The 12,427-nt window shown below is 37.0% G+C and overlaps 1 protein-coding gene across 2 annotated transcripts in view; it reads left to right on the top strand.

Moving 5' to 3' along the window:
* Window positions 1-12,427, top strand: part of KIF4A (kinesin family member 4A) — a 131,385-nt gene that overhangs the window by 68,566 nt on the left and 50,392 nt on the right. For both annotated transcript variants that reach the window (XM_007530760.3, XM_060182836.1), the window contains 3 exons: window positions 790-846; window positions 1,789-1,974; window positions 10,306-10,409. In XM_007530760.3, coding sequence (XP_007530822.1) covers window positions 790-846; window positions 1,789-1,974; window positions 10,306-10,409 — 347 coding nt within the window. The remainder of the gene's footprint in view (window positions 1-789; window positions 847-1,788; window positions 1,975-10,305; window positions 10,410-12,427) is intronic.

Raw genomic sequence — 12,427 nt, 5'->3', positions numbered from 1 at the left:
TTCATGTTTCTCTGGGCTGGTGCAAAGATGTCATCTGCTAACCCAAAATTCTGTTAATAGCTCTTCACCCATGACCTCCTTAATCAAGTAATTTCCTGGAAATAATCTTTTCATCACAGGGTTTGCAGAATCACTTAAAACAGAAGCAGTAATCCATATGCCGTAACTCCAATTAAAATCCAAATTGCAAAAAAATTCAAAACAGTTAATTTTTTTAATAAAATAAAGTCAAAATTCCAATGAAGATAAACAGAGCTTGTTCATAAATAAATAGTCCTAATAAGTGCTTTTAGGTTTCCCCTTCTTGATAACTGTTGGTCCAGTACCCGCAAAAAAGATTTGTCTTTTTCTACGAGGAAATCAGTCTTTGCCTTTCCCCTGCAAGGTATGTACTGGCTACATCTGTCTATTATAGAGGTAGACTTAATGGCTAAGATATAAAAAGAGAAGGTAGAATCTACAAAGGGGTTAAACTTTAACCAATCATAATAGTTAAATATTCAGACTCTGTTCTGAAGATCTTTGACAGAAAAGAAAAGGATCAACACCTATGTAAGTTCCCACATGATCCTATTACTTTACAGAGAATACACAATCTTTATAAAGATGGTAGACTCTTGAAAGGTGGGAAATGGAAACATCGGTTTCAGTATATATGACTACAAAATAGTTTTCAGACTTAAAATGCTTTCTATATTTTTGCAAAAATATTAATCAACCAGTATAAAATCTACTGGTGAGCTTTATTTAGAATATTTTTCTAAGCTGATAACTCACTTGTTACTGCAGGATGAAACTATTGCTTGCATGACTGCGGCTATCGATACTGCAATAGAACCAGAATCTGTAAGTAATTCATAGCTTTGTGTGGGAACCAGGAACTTTAATTATGCTAGTTCTTAAAATTTAATACTCAACTGAGAAAAAGAATCCTAGATTGTTAGTATTTTCCATTGAGTGCCCTAGAAATCCAGAAATCTTGAGTGTAAGTCTCAACTTTGCAAAATAGTATAAGTGATAATGGGTGATCAAGTTTCTTCAGGACATCATTTCAGATTTCCAAATTGGCCTGCCTATTATTAGATGCATGTACTCCACATAAACTATCTTGCAACTTAAAATGAGGAAATGAACAAATTAAGAAGCTATGGAAAAATAAAAAAGGCATTAGATAAGAATTGTTTATATTATACTCTGAAAAAAATAACAATTTTTGTCAGCATGGGACTGTGTGTGGGTTGGTAAGGGATAAAAGAGTCAACAGAAATATTTTAAGTGTTCACATTGCAAATACAGATAAATATATTAGATGTTGACTAAAATCTATAAAGTCAAAATGAAAGGGTAGACAGTGGCTTGTTTGGGACAACTTTTTCCCCTAAAGCATATATGTCAGTAGTTTTCATCCTTTACTAGAAGATAGGTAAATCAAGTGCTGGAGATCAGCTTGATGAGAATAAAGTATCTTAATTCTACCATTTTAAGTGCTATTTCTAGGGTCCTCTCTTCTGTAAGTATCCTATAGAATAAGGTAAAATAAGAAATGTTGGCAAAACCAATAAAAGGAAAAGGTAAGGATCTTAATTTGCTCTAAGAGGGTCAAAGTATTTAAGTTACAGGGTACTTTTAGAACAGCAAAATTGGCTTGTTTGATTTATTTTAGATGTTTAAAGCAAATGTTTTATGAGAAGCCAGTTTTAAAAGAATAGAAATTTTGATAATGGATGCTGCTGTAAGGCTTGATAAAATAGTGCTGCAGGAATTCAAATTATCCTACTCTTTTTCCAGCAAGAGAAAACCAGTCCAGAGACCAGCAGATCTTCTGATGGTTTTACCACTCACCATGCTCTACGTCAAGCTCAGATGTCTAAGGAGTTAGTTGAGTTGAATAAAGCTCTTGCAATGAAAGAGGCCCTAGCCAAGAAGATAACTCAGAGTGATAACCAACTACTGCCTATTCAGTTCCAGTACCAGGTAAAGCATTTACTAGAATATCATTTGTTCATGTTACCATCTCATTGATTGAACTGGCATGGCATTTTTGATAAGACAACATAATGTATATAATACAGCTGGAATTTTTTGTTTGTTTTTTAGAATGCATTCAGGGTAGGGAAACTATGGTTTTGTTCTATTTAACCTCTTACCTTACACAACAAGTGTTTAGTAGTTTGATAATGTTATAGTAAATGTCCCTACTTTTTTAAATTTAATTTATCTTTTATTTAAGAAAGGATAAATTAACAAAACCATAGGGTAGGAGGGGTACAACTCCACACAATTCCCAACACCCAATCTCCATATCCCATCCCCTCCCCTCATAGCTTTCCCATTCTCTATCCCTCTGGGAGCATGGACCCAGGGTCATTGTGGGTTGCAGAAGGTAGAAGGTCTGGCTTCTGTAATTGCTTCCCCGCTGAACAAGGGCGTTGACTGATCGGTCCATTCTCCCAGTCTGCTTCTCTCTTTCCCTAGTAGGGTGGGTCTCTGGGGAAGCGGAGCTCCAGGGCACATTGGTGGGGTCTTCAGTCCAGGGAAGCCTGGCTAGCATCCTGATGGCATCTGGAACCTGGTGGCTGAAAAGAGAGTTAACATACAAAGCCAAACAAATTGTTGAGCAATCATGGACCCAAAGGTTGGAATAGTGGAGAGGAAGTGTTGGGGGGGGGTACTCACTGCAAACTCTAGTGTACTTCTGCTTTCAGGTATATATTTTGCACTAGGTTATGGATACATGTGAACATATGCTCTCTCTCACAGAACCTGGTCTATATCTAGGTTTTGGGACATTGTTAGAAAGTGAACCACCTGGGATGGAATTAGAGAATACTGTGAAAGGAAAGGTCTCACCCTATTAATGAAGCTGCAGGGTTGTCATTCCACACCTGAAGTCTCTGGACACAGTCTGAGCTGAAGCATGTTGAGGTGGCAATCGTTGCGTTGATTAGGTTGCAATCGGCAGATACAATATTATTTGATATGGATTGGGAGAGGCATGCGGGAAAGTGGGCCCTATCCTAAGGTTCCAGGACTGGGGGAAATATAGGCTCTATAGTGGAGATGTGAGTTTCCTGCTTTCTTAGGGTTCAAAAAGACAATGGATAGTTACTGTTATCATCACATTATTTGGTAATTGGGTTAACTTTGAAAGATCCCTACTTTTGAAGACATTTTGTTCTAGTAGCTGTGCTAGACTTTGAAAAGGATACATTCCTTTGGAGATGACCTAGGTTATAGTGTTAATTATGAAGAACTTCATAGTGGATACATGGCTTGACACATGACTGAATTGTTTTTCCTAGTGGTAGTTCCAAGTGACTTTTGCTAATAATCAAGTCTTTATTTCAGGAAGTTTTGGCTTTCAGGGTACCCACAAAATCACCTTTGCTTAAAATCTTATTTTCACTTGTATTTCCCATAAGTGATAAAGAGATACTAATGTGTCTGCTATGGGGGGAGGATTGTTTTTCCATGTAGCTATACCCTGTCACCCCCTAATAATAACTGAGCTGCCAGTAGAGTTTTAATTTCCTTTTTACTATCACTATCTTTTAAAACTATTTTTACAACCTAATTTTTATTCATGTCAAACAAATGGCATGTATAGTTTTTAAAGCAAAAGAGTACAATATACAGAAAGATAAAAGCAGATTATTCCAATACTTTCACTATTCTGTAGGCTTATACTTTGTTTTTGCCACCCTGGTTATTACTGGGTTTCTATGCCTACATGATTCTACTACTCTGCAGACTCCTTTTCTTAGACAGATGGTAGACGACAAGGAGAATAGGAGAGGAAGAGAGACACCACAGTACTGCTCTCCCACTTGTGAAACTATGTAGGTGCTTCTATGTGGTGCCAGGAGCTCAAACCTGTATCTGCATGTATGATAAAGGGTATGTTTTGCCCTGTAAGCTACTTCCAAGCCCTACCTAGGTTGATATTTAAATTTTTATGTCATTTCTGCAGCTTTCTCACTCTTAGGCTGACTTTTTCAGCTAGGGAAAGGGATGGGGGCTCTGGGACAGCACCGCACCTCCAGTGTGGTAGAGACTGAGCTTGACCTTAGGTAGTGCATATGGCAAACTACCCAAATGAACAATTCTGCTAGCCATATGTGTACTTTACTTTTTTTAAGCTATTAATTTTAAATTTTGTGATAAGGGTGGGTACAACAATGAAATTGATGTAATCATTCTAAACATTATCAGTTGACTTTTAACTATGGAAGCTGAGACTACAGCTTTCTTATAAAACTACCCATGTATACTGCCTCAACTCTTATCATTCGAGGTGGTTATATCACGATGTTAATTAAATTAATATTTAGTGTTTAAATATTTATGATTATTTAAATGATTCTCAGCTGAACCATACATACTATACAGAATATTGTGGTTATTTCCTTTCCTTTTTTGTTTTGTTTTTTTGTTTGTTTGCCTCCAGGGTTATCACTGGGGCTCCATGCAGCTTTTTTTTTTCTTTTTTTTTATTAGGATACAGATTGAGAGAAGTGGGGGAGATAGGGCGAGAGACAGAGAGACACCTGCAAACCTACTTGACCATTTGTGAAGTGACCACCCCCCCTGCAGGGGGTGCACCAGGGGCTAAAACTGGCATCCTTGTTCAGATCCTTGTGCTTTCGTACTATGTGCACCCCCCTTTTTTTGGGTACAGCTTTTTTCCCTATATCTTGGGATAAACACTTCCTTTCTTTTAAAAAAATACTTGTTTGTTTGATTTTTATCATTTATAGTAAGTTGCAAGGTTGTAGGGCTACAGAGTTCCACACCACACCTACCACAAAAATTTTTTGCCTATCAACTCCCAATGGTAACCATCATAGTTTTAACAGGGCATTACAGTTGTTTTTGTTTGGTTTTAGTTTGTTTGTTTTAGGGTCATATATTCCAGTCCTTTAGATTCCATATATGAGTGAAATAATCCAGTAGAAGTCTTTCACCTCTCATTTCACTAAGCATAATTACTTCCAGTTCTGTCCACTTTATCACAAAGGGCACACATCACCTTTTTTTTTTTTTTAACCACAGAGTAGTATTTCATGGTGTACATATTCCATCACTTCTTTTTTTAATTTTTTATAAAGTGGAAATATTGACAGTGCTATAGGATAGGAAGGGTACAATGCCCACTCCAGAGCTCCATATCCAATCCCCTCCCTTGATAGCTTCCCTATTCTTTATCCCTTGGGGAGTATCGACCCAGGATCATTGTGGAGTGCAGAAGGTGGAAGGTCTGGCTTCTGTAATTGCTTCTCCACTGAACATGGACAGTGACAGATCAATTCATACGCTGAACATGGACAGTGACAGATCAATTCATACTCCCAGCCTGTCTCTCTTTCCGTAGTGGGACAGGGATCTGGGGAGGTGGGATTCCAAGACACATGCTACGGTCCTCTACCCAAGGAAGTTGGATTGGCATCATGGTATCATCTGGAACCTGGTGGCTGAAAGAGAGTTAAGATATAGTGTAGAACAAATTGTTGACTAATCATGAACCTAAAGGCAAGGATATTGCAGATGAAGATTTGTGGTCTCCATTTTGGAAAAAGCTGGTAGGTCTATTTTAGGCATATTCCAGGGGCCCATGGCATCACTTCTTTAATCATTCATCTGTTGATGGACATTTAGGCTACTTCCAGTCTTTGTCTATGGTGGATAATGTGGCTATGAATATAAGGGTGCATATGTCCATTTGGCTAAGTGTTTGCATGTCCTTCGGCTAAATAGAGTCTTCCAGAGGGGCTGCACCATTTTGCATTTCCACCAGCAGTGTAATAGAGCCTCTCCTTTCTCCACAGCCTCACCAACACCAGTCATTTCCTGTTTTGTTGATGGAAATCATTCTCACGGTGTGAGCTAGAATCTTAGTGTAGTTTTGATTTGAATTTCTCTGATGACAAGTGAGGTGGAGCATTTTTTTCATATGCCCATTTGCCATGTTTATCTCTTCTTTAGAAGATGATAGATAGATAGATCCTAGCAAACAAATAAAAATAAATAAATAAATGAGTAAATTACATTTATTTTAAAAAAGAAGACTGTTCATTTCTTTGCCTACTTTTTTGTTTATTATTTGTTTCCTTTTGTTGAACTATACCTTTTCTTTATAGATGTCTGGTAGCAATTGCTTGTCTGATCTGTGATATGTATATGATTTTTCCCATTTATTAGATTGCCTGGTTAGCCTTGTATAATTTGCTTTTGATGTGCAGAAGTTTTTTATTTTAATATTGTACCATTTATTTACTCTTGTTTTCATTTCACATGCCCATGGACTCTACTCTCTAAATATATCTTTGATGTTAAGATCCTGCAATGATTCTCCAATATTTTCTTTTATGTATTTTAGAAATTTTGGTCTAATATCTATGCCTTTGACCCATTTTGATTTGATTTTGGTTCATGGTATTCAATAGTGATCTAGTTTTATTTTCCTACAAGTGGCTGTCCAGTTAATACCAGGCCTTCTGTCCCCTATTTTTAGTTTTAATTTTACCTTTCTCATTCCTGATAGATTTTTTTTCCCAATCTTTTACTCTTTTTCTTTTTTGGTAAATCTAGCCAGTGGATTATCTGTTTATCCTTTCAAAGAACCAATTCTTTGTGGTTTAATCAGTCTACTGAATCATCTTTCTGGTTTCTATTTCATTAATTTTTATCTGATTTTTTTTTTTACTATTTCCTTCCTCCTGCTTTTGGATCTCCTTGTTCCTCCTTTTGTAGTTAGTTGTGATCAAAGATAATTAACTTGAAATCTTAGTTTGTTAATGTGGGCCTAAATTTTCCTCTTGGACAACTTTTACTGTATTCCAAGAGGTCTAATAGCTGGTCTCCTTATTCTCTCTGTTCTCCAAGTCATTTTTTAAGTTCTCTTTGGAATTCTTCAGTGATCCGGGTGTTATTCAAAACCACATTATTTACTCTCCATATTTTGAGGGGATTTCTTTTCTTTTTGTGGTTGACTTCTAATCTCTCAGCTGCATGGTCAGAAAAATACTTTTTATAATCTCAGTGTTTACATATTTACTAAGGTTGCCTTTGTGCCCCAACACATGGCCAGTTCTTGAAAATGTTCCATGTGCAGTTCAAAAGTATGCTTACATTTCTTTTGGGATGAAAAAAATTTTAATATATATGTTAAGTTCATCTCCTCTGTAGCTTCACTTTATGCTTAAGTGTCCAAGGCCTTATCCACTGCACCATCTCCTGGTTTTGCTTCATTTTAATACTGTTTATTCTCTGACTCCAAGAACAAAAAATGTTCTTCCAACTATTTATGTCATTTTTCTATTTCTTTTAACAGTACCCTATAGTGAAAAATCTCTTTTTTTATAGATTTTTTGGGGGAGAGAGGGTCTGGATGATCTTTCTCTTGATGTGAGTGGTGTATTAAGGTCTCCTATTATTATGTTAATATTGAGGTCAATCAGTATTTGTTTTCTGTGTTTGGGTTGCTCCCATATTATGTGCACATATATTGGTGATGGTTATGCCTTCTTTTCTTTTGTTTTTCACAGATCTATTTTAATTAGAATTTTATGGCAACTGCCTATCTTCTTGTTGAACTGATCCATTAACTAATATGTAGTGTCCATCTCTGTCTCTTACCAATTTCTTTGCCTAAAAATCTATTTCATTTAATAGTAGAATTGCTAGTTTTCTGCCCTAATTTAGTTTTTTTTTTTAATATTTATTTACTTATTTTCTCTTTTGTCGCCCTTGTTGATTTTTATGGTTGTTATAGTTGTTGTTATTGATGTCGTTGCTGTTAGCTAGCACAGAGAGAAATGGAGAGAGAAGGGGAAGAGAAAGATAGACAACTGCAGACCTGCTTCACCACTTGTGATGTGACATCCCTTGCAAGTGGGGAGCCAGGCGCTTGAACTGGGATCCTTATGCTGGTCCTTGTGCTTCACGCCACATGCGCTTAACCCACTGCGCTACCACCCGACTCCCATAATTTAGCTTTTTTAAATTTGTTTCAGTGGTTTTAAAATTGGCTTAAAATTTGCATTGGTATTTGACTATTCATAATTAATATTAAGGCTCTAAAAGCCAGTAGGATGTTTTGTGTACCTGGACTTCTTTTGAGCTGGTCAGTTTCCAGAGAAGCAGTCTTTTCTTTCTCTTGCCTGGAGATGTGTGGACCTATTGGTGATATGCCCTATTTCTGGCAATCCAGAGAAAGTAAGGGAATTGGAGTCTCTTCATTTATATACAGGCTGTTATTTCATCTCTATTAACAGTACAGTACTTTATCCAAGTCTTCTACTGTGTTTCCTGTCTTGAGTCCAGCCTGTCAATATCAGCCTTTTTAGAGAGCAAACTTCAGACCTGGGGATGGTACACCAAGGTGATCACATACATTACCATGGGCAAGGACCCATTTTCAAGCCCCTGCTGGGGGGAAGCTTCACCAGTGGTAAAGCAGTGTTGCAGTTGTCTCTATTTCTCGCCCCCCATCCTATCAAATAAAAGAAAGAAGGAAAAAAGGGGGAAAATGTCTACCAGGGCTGGACTACTGCAATAACCATGGTGGCAAGAGTGAAAGGGAAATTTCTGCTTCTCTCTCTGGTTATGCACTGTAAATTGATTAAAAGACGTATTTTAACTTTTTCTGTCCTAGTAAGTAATTTACCATTTAATCATTTTCTTCTCCTAAAAGTGTGTTTCTTCATCCTTGTTAAAGGACACCACTTTTTGGCCACTTAACTTGGAATTTCAGGACGGAATAAGTTAAATATGTAGCTTAATTTCTCCTTGTTAACAGTATATAGCACAGTCAATTTAATGTAATTTAATTCTGTTTTCTTGCTCTGGTTCTTTATATCCCACATGTTAGATGATCTGGTATTTGACTGGCTTCGAGTTACATGACCTTCTACAGCTTCATCCATGTTATAGCGAGAGGCATGATTCCATTCTTTCTTATAGCTGATAGTATTGCATTATATAATCTTTTTACTCATCTGGTATTTGACACTTAGTTTCTTTCCAAATCTTGGCTTCTGTGAATAATGCTACCAGAAACATAATATTCATATATCTTTTAGATTAATATTTTTGTTTACTTTGCATAAATGCCAAGGAATGAAATTGCTGGATTATATGACATATCTATTTTTAATATAATCAGGATCTCCAAATTCTTTATCAAAGAGCACAGACTCTTAGATCAAATGTATTTTGACTTTTCCAGGATAAAAAATGGTAAGGTTTAGCAGTTATCTCTATCTTCTTATACACTTGCCTAGAAACACTAAGGCCTGTATTTTGCCATTGTATGCCTAACCCTATGAGAAGATGCTAGCAATGAACTATAGCTCTAATTATAATAATACATCTTGTTCTTTTTATCCTTGGAATCAATTGTTCTTGAAAAGAGGGAATGAAAGGTAAGAGAAAATAACCGAAAAGTAAAGAGTTAAAAAAAAAAAGGATGCAATACAAAACCATCAAATAGATAAAGGACATGGAACAAAGACTAAAAAACAGAAACAAACAAACAGGTGTAAGTTTCTAAGAGTCTTCTTCCAGCAGAATATCAAACGATGTACTTAATTCTAGCAATGGGTCATGACAACTTATGTGAAATGTTGTCTGTCAGGATGATTCCTTTAGCCAAGGAATGCAAAAATTTTGCCAGGGGTTATTCGTGTAGATGTAGATGTTCTCTCTAGGTAGCTTTAGACTCACAGAAGGAAAACAGACATCTAGAATAACCTGTATAGTGTAGATAATTTAGGTATATTGGGATACTATTATCTAGACACAAGCAAAAGAGCCAGCCTTACAAGTAGGCCTCCTTTTAATGATTTTACCTATTAATGAGAGACAGAGGGGGAGAGGGAGAGAGAGAGAGAAAGGATGAAAACTAGAGCATCACTCTGGCACTTGCAAAGTCAGGGATCAAGCTTGGGTCCTTATGCTTGAGAATACAAAGCTCTAGCCACTGCACTACATCCCAAGCTGCAACAAGTAGGCCTTTGAAGAATATATTAACTTTTTCTGCACAGAACCAAAAATAAAAGAGATAAAATGACATTCCTTAAAATAATGGATAGTAAGTGCATTAAGGTTCAAACCCAGGCCTTTGTATTACAGGTCCACATTTTCCCCATTCTATAATTTAATCTCTGTCAAGTTAAGTATAGATGTTTTGAAAGTAGACATAAAGTGATAAGATTGAATGCATATTTCCTTAAGATGTAGAACATGGAAGCAATTTTCTTGTTTTGCCATATAACAATTTCTCTCCCTGGCCAATAACATTTCTAGGATAACATAAAGACTCTAGAATTAGAAGTTATCAATCTACAAAAAGAAAAGGAAGAATTGATTCTTGAACTTCAAACAACTAAGAAGGATATCAACCAAGCCAAGTAAGAATGCAAGTCAATGAATATTATTTCACTTACTTCCTATGTGAGGAGCAGTATAGGGACTAGAGAAGTAAGTAACCCATTTTCTGTCCCCTTAGAATTTACTACTAGTTGAAGAGAGGAGACCTAATCAAAAGAAAATTTACGGAGATTTTAAATTATATCTCATGGTAGCAAAAGAATGCCATACCACAACTTGTGATTAGTGGCCAAATATATTTCTTAGCCCGTTATTGCTTTAAGAATTTAGAGGCAGGACCAGGAGATGGTTCACCCAGTAGAGTGCAAACTTACCATGTGTGAGGTCATGGGTTCAAGTCCCTGCCCACCACATGGGAGCACATACACAGGGGAAGACTCTTGTGCAGCAAAGCAATGCTGCAATATCTCTCCTTATCCCTCTCTTCCACTCTCCCTCTCTTTTACCCTTGAGCTTAAGGGCCTGCTGGAAATCGTAGATTCATGAGGAAATCACCCCCTCAGCAAAGTCCTAGTGGGGGGAAAAAGAAAATTCAGAGGCGAGAGATACCAATTCAGACTGGCATGATCAAAGAAGGCTTTATGATATGTTAACATTTGAGCTGAATTTTGAAAGTTTATCAGACCCATCACACAGCAACAGATTCTTTGTCCCTGTAATGATGGTAAATTAGCTTGTGAATAAATGTCCAGGTTAGCAATTGAAAAATCAATATAAATATGCCTGAGTTGAGACTAAAACCATGGTAATCAGAATATCCAACTCTCCCTCAAACCTCTGACTTATTCACTGGTCTGCCTTTCTTCTTTTTATTTATTTTTTGCTATTATTTTTTTTTACCATAGCACTGCTCAGCTCTGGCTTATGGTGGTGCTGGGGATTGAGGCTGGGACCTTTGGTGCATTAGGCATGAATGGCTTTTTGCATAACCATTATGCAATCTCCCCAGCCTATAAAGCTTATCTTTTTAAAAATTATACTAAATGTCTACTTTCTGTCTCAGACTTGTATAGCAATCAGAATTATTCCTTACATATAAAGTAATGTGAAAAACCCAAAAAGACATTTCTTTTTTTAAAAAAAAATTTATTTATAAAAAGGAATTTTATTTATAAAATTTTATTTAACCCGGGCAGTACCGCAGTGGGTTAAACGCAGGTGGCAATAAGCGCAAGGACCTAGTAAGGATCCTGATTCAAGCCCCAGGCTCCCCACCTGCAGGGGAGTCGCTTCACATGCAGTGAAGCAGGTCTGCGGGTGTCTATCTTTCTCTTCCCCCTCTCTGTCTTCCCTTCTCTTTCCATTTCTGTCTGTCCTATCCAGCAACAATGACATCAATAACAACAACAATAACTATAACAATAATACAAAACAAGGGCAACAAAAGGGAAAATAAATAAATCAATATTTTTAAAAAGGAAACATTGGCTAAACCATAGGATAAGAGGGGTACAACTCCACACAATTCCCACCACCAGAACTCCTTATCCAATCAACTCCCCTCATAGCTTTCCTATTCTTTAACCCTCTGGGAGTGTGGACCCAAGGTCATTGTGGGATGCAGAAGGTTGAAGGTCTGGCTTCTGTAATTGCTTCCTCACTGAACATGGGCATTGACAGGTCGATCCATACTCCTAGGCTGTCTCTCTTTCCCTAGTGGGGAAGGGTTCTGGGGAAGTGGAGCTCCAGGACACATTGATTGTATTGTCTGTCCAGGGAAGTCTGGTCGGCATCATACTAGCACCTGGAACCTGGTGGTTGAAAAGAGAGTTAACGTATAAAGCCAAACAAATTGAAACAAATTGTTGACTAATCATGGACATAAATGCTGGAACAGTACAGATGAAGAGTTGGGGGGTACTCCATTTTGTAGATAGCGAGTAGGCATATTTTTTCTTTTTTCCCCTGAGCCTGAAATCTGATATACAGGTGAATCCAAGGCATTTCATATAAAGGTGTGATGTATTGGGACAGCTATATTGTCATCTATTAAATTTTTGTCCTATTCTTTTTTTTATTAATCTCCACTACTGAGATC

Source organism: Erinaceus europaeus, chromosome X, assembly GCF_950295315.1.
Source record: "Erinaceus europaeus chromosome X, mEriEur2.1, whole genome shotgun sequence".
Taxonomy (NCBI): Eukaryota; Metazoa; Chordata; class Mammalia; order Eulipotyphla; family Erinaceidae; genus Erinaceus; species Erinaceus europaeus.
Note: the sequence above shows the minus strand (reverse complement) of the source record. Positions and strands in the feature narration are given on the sequence as shown.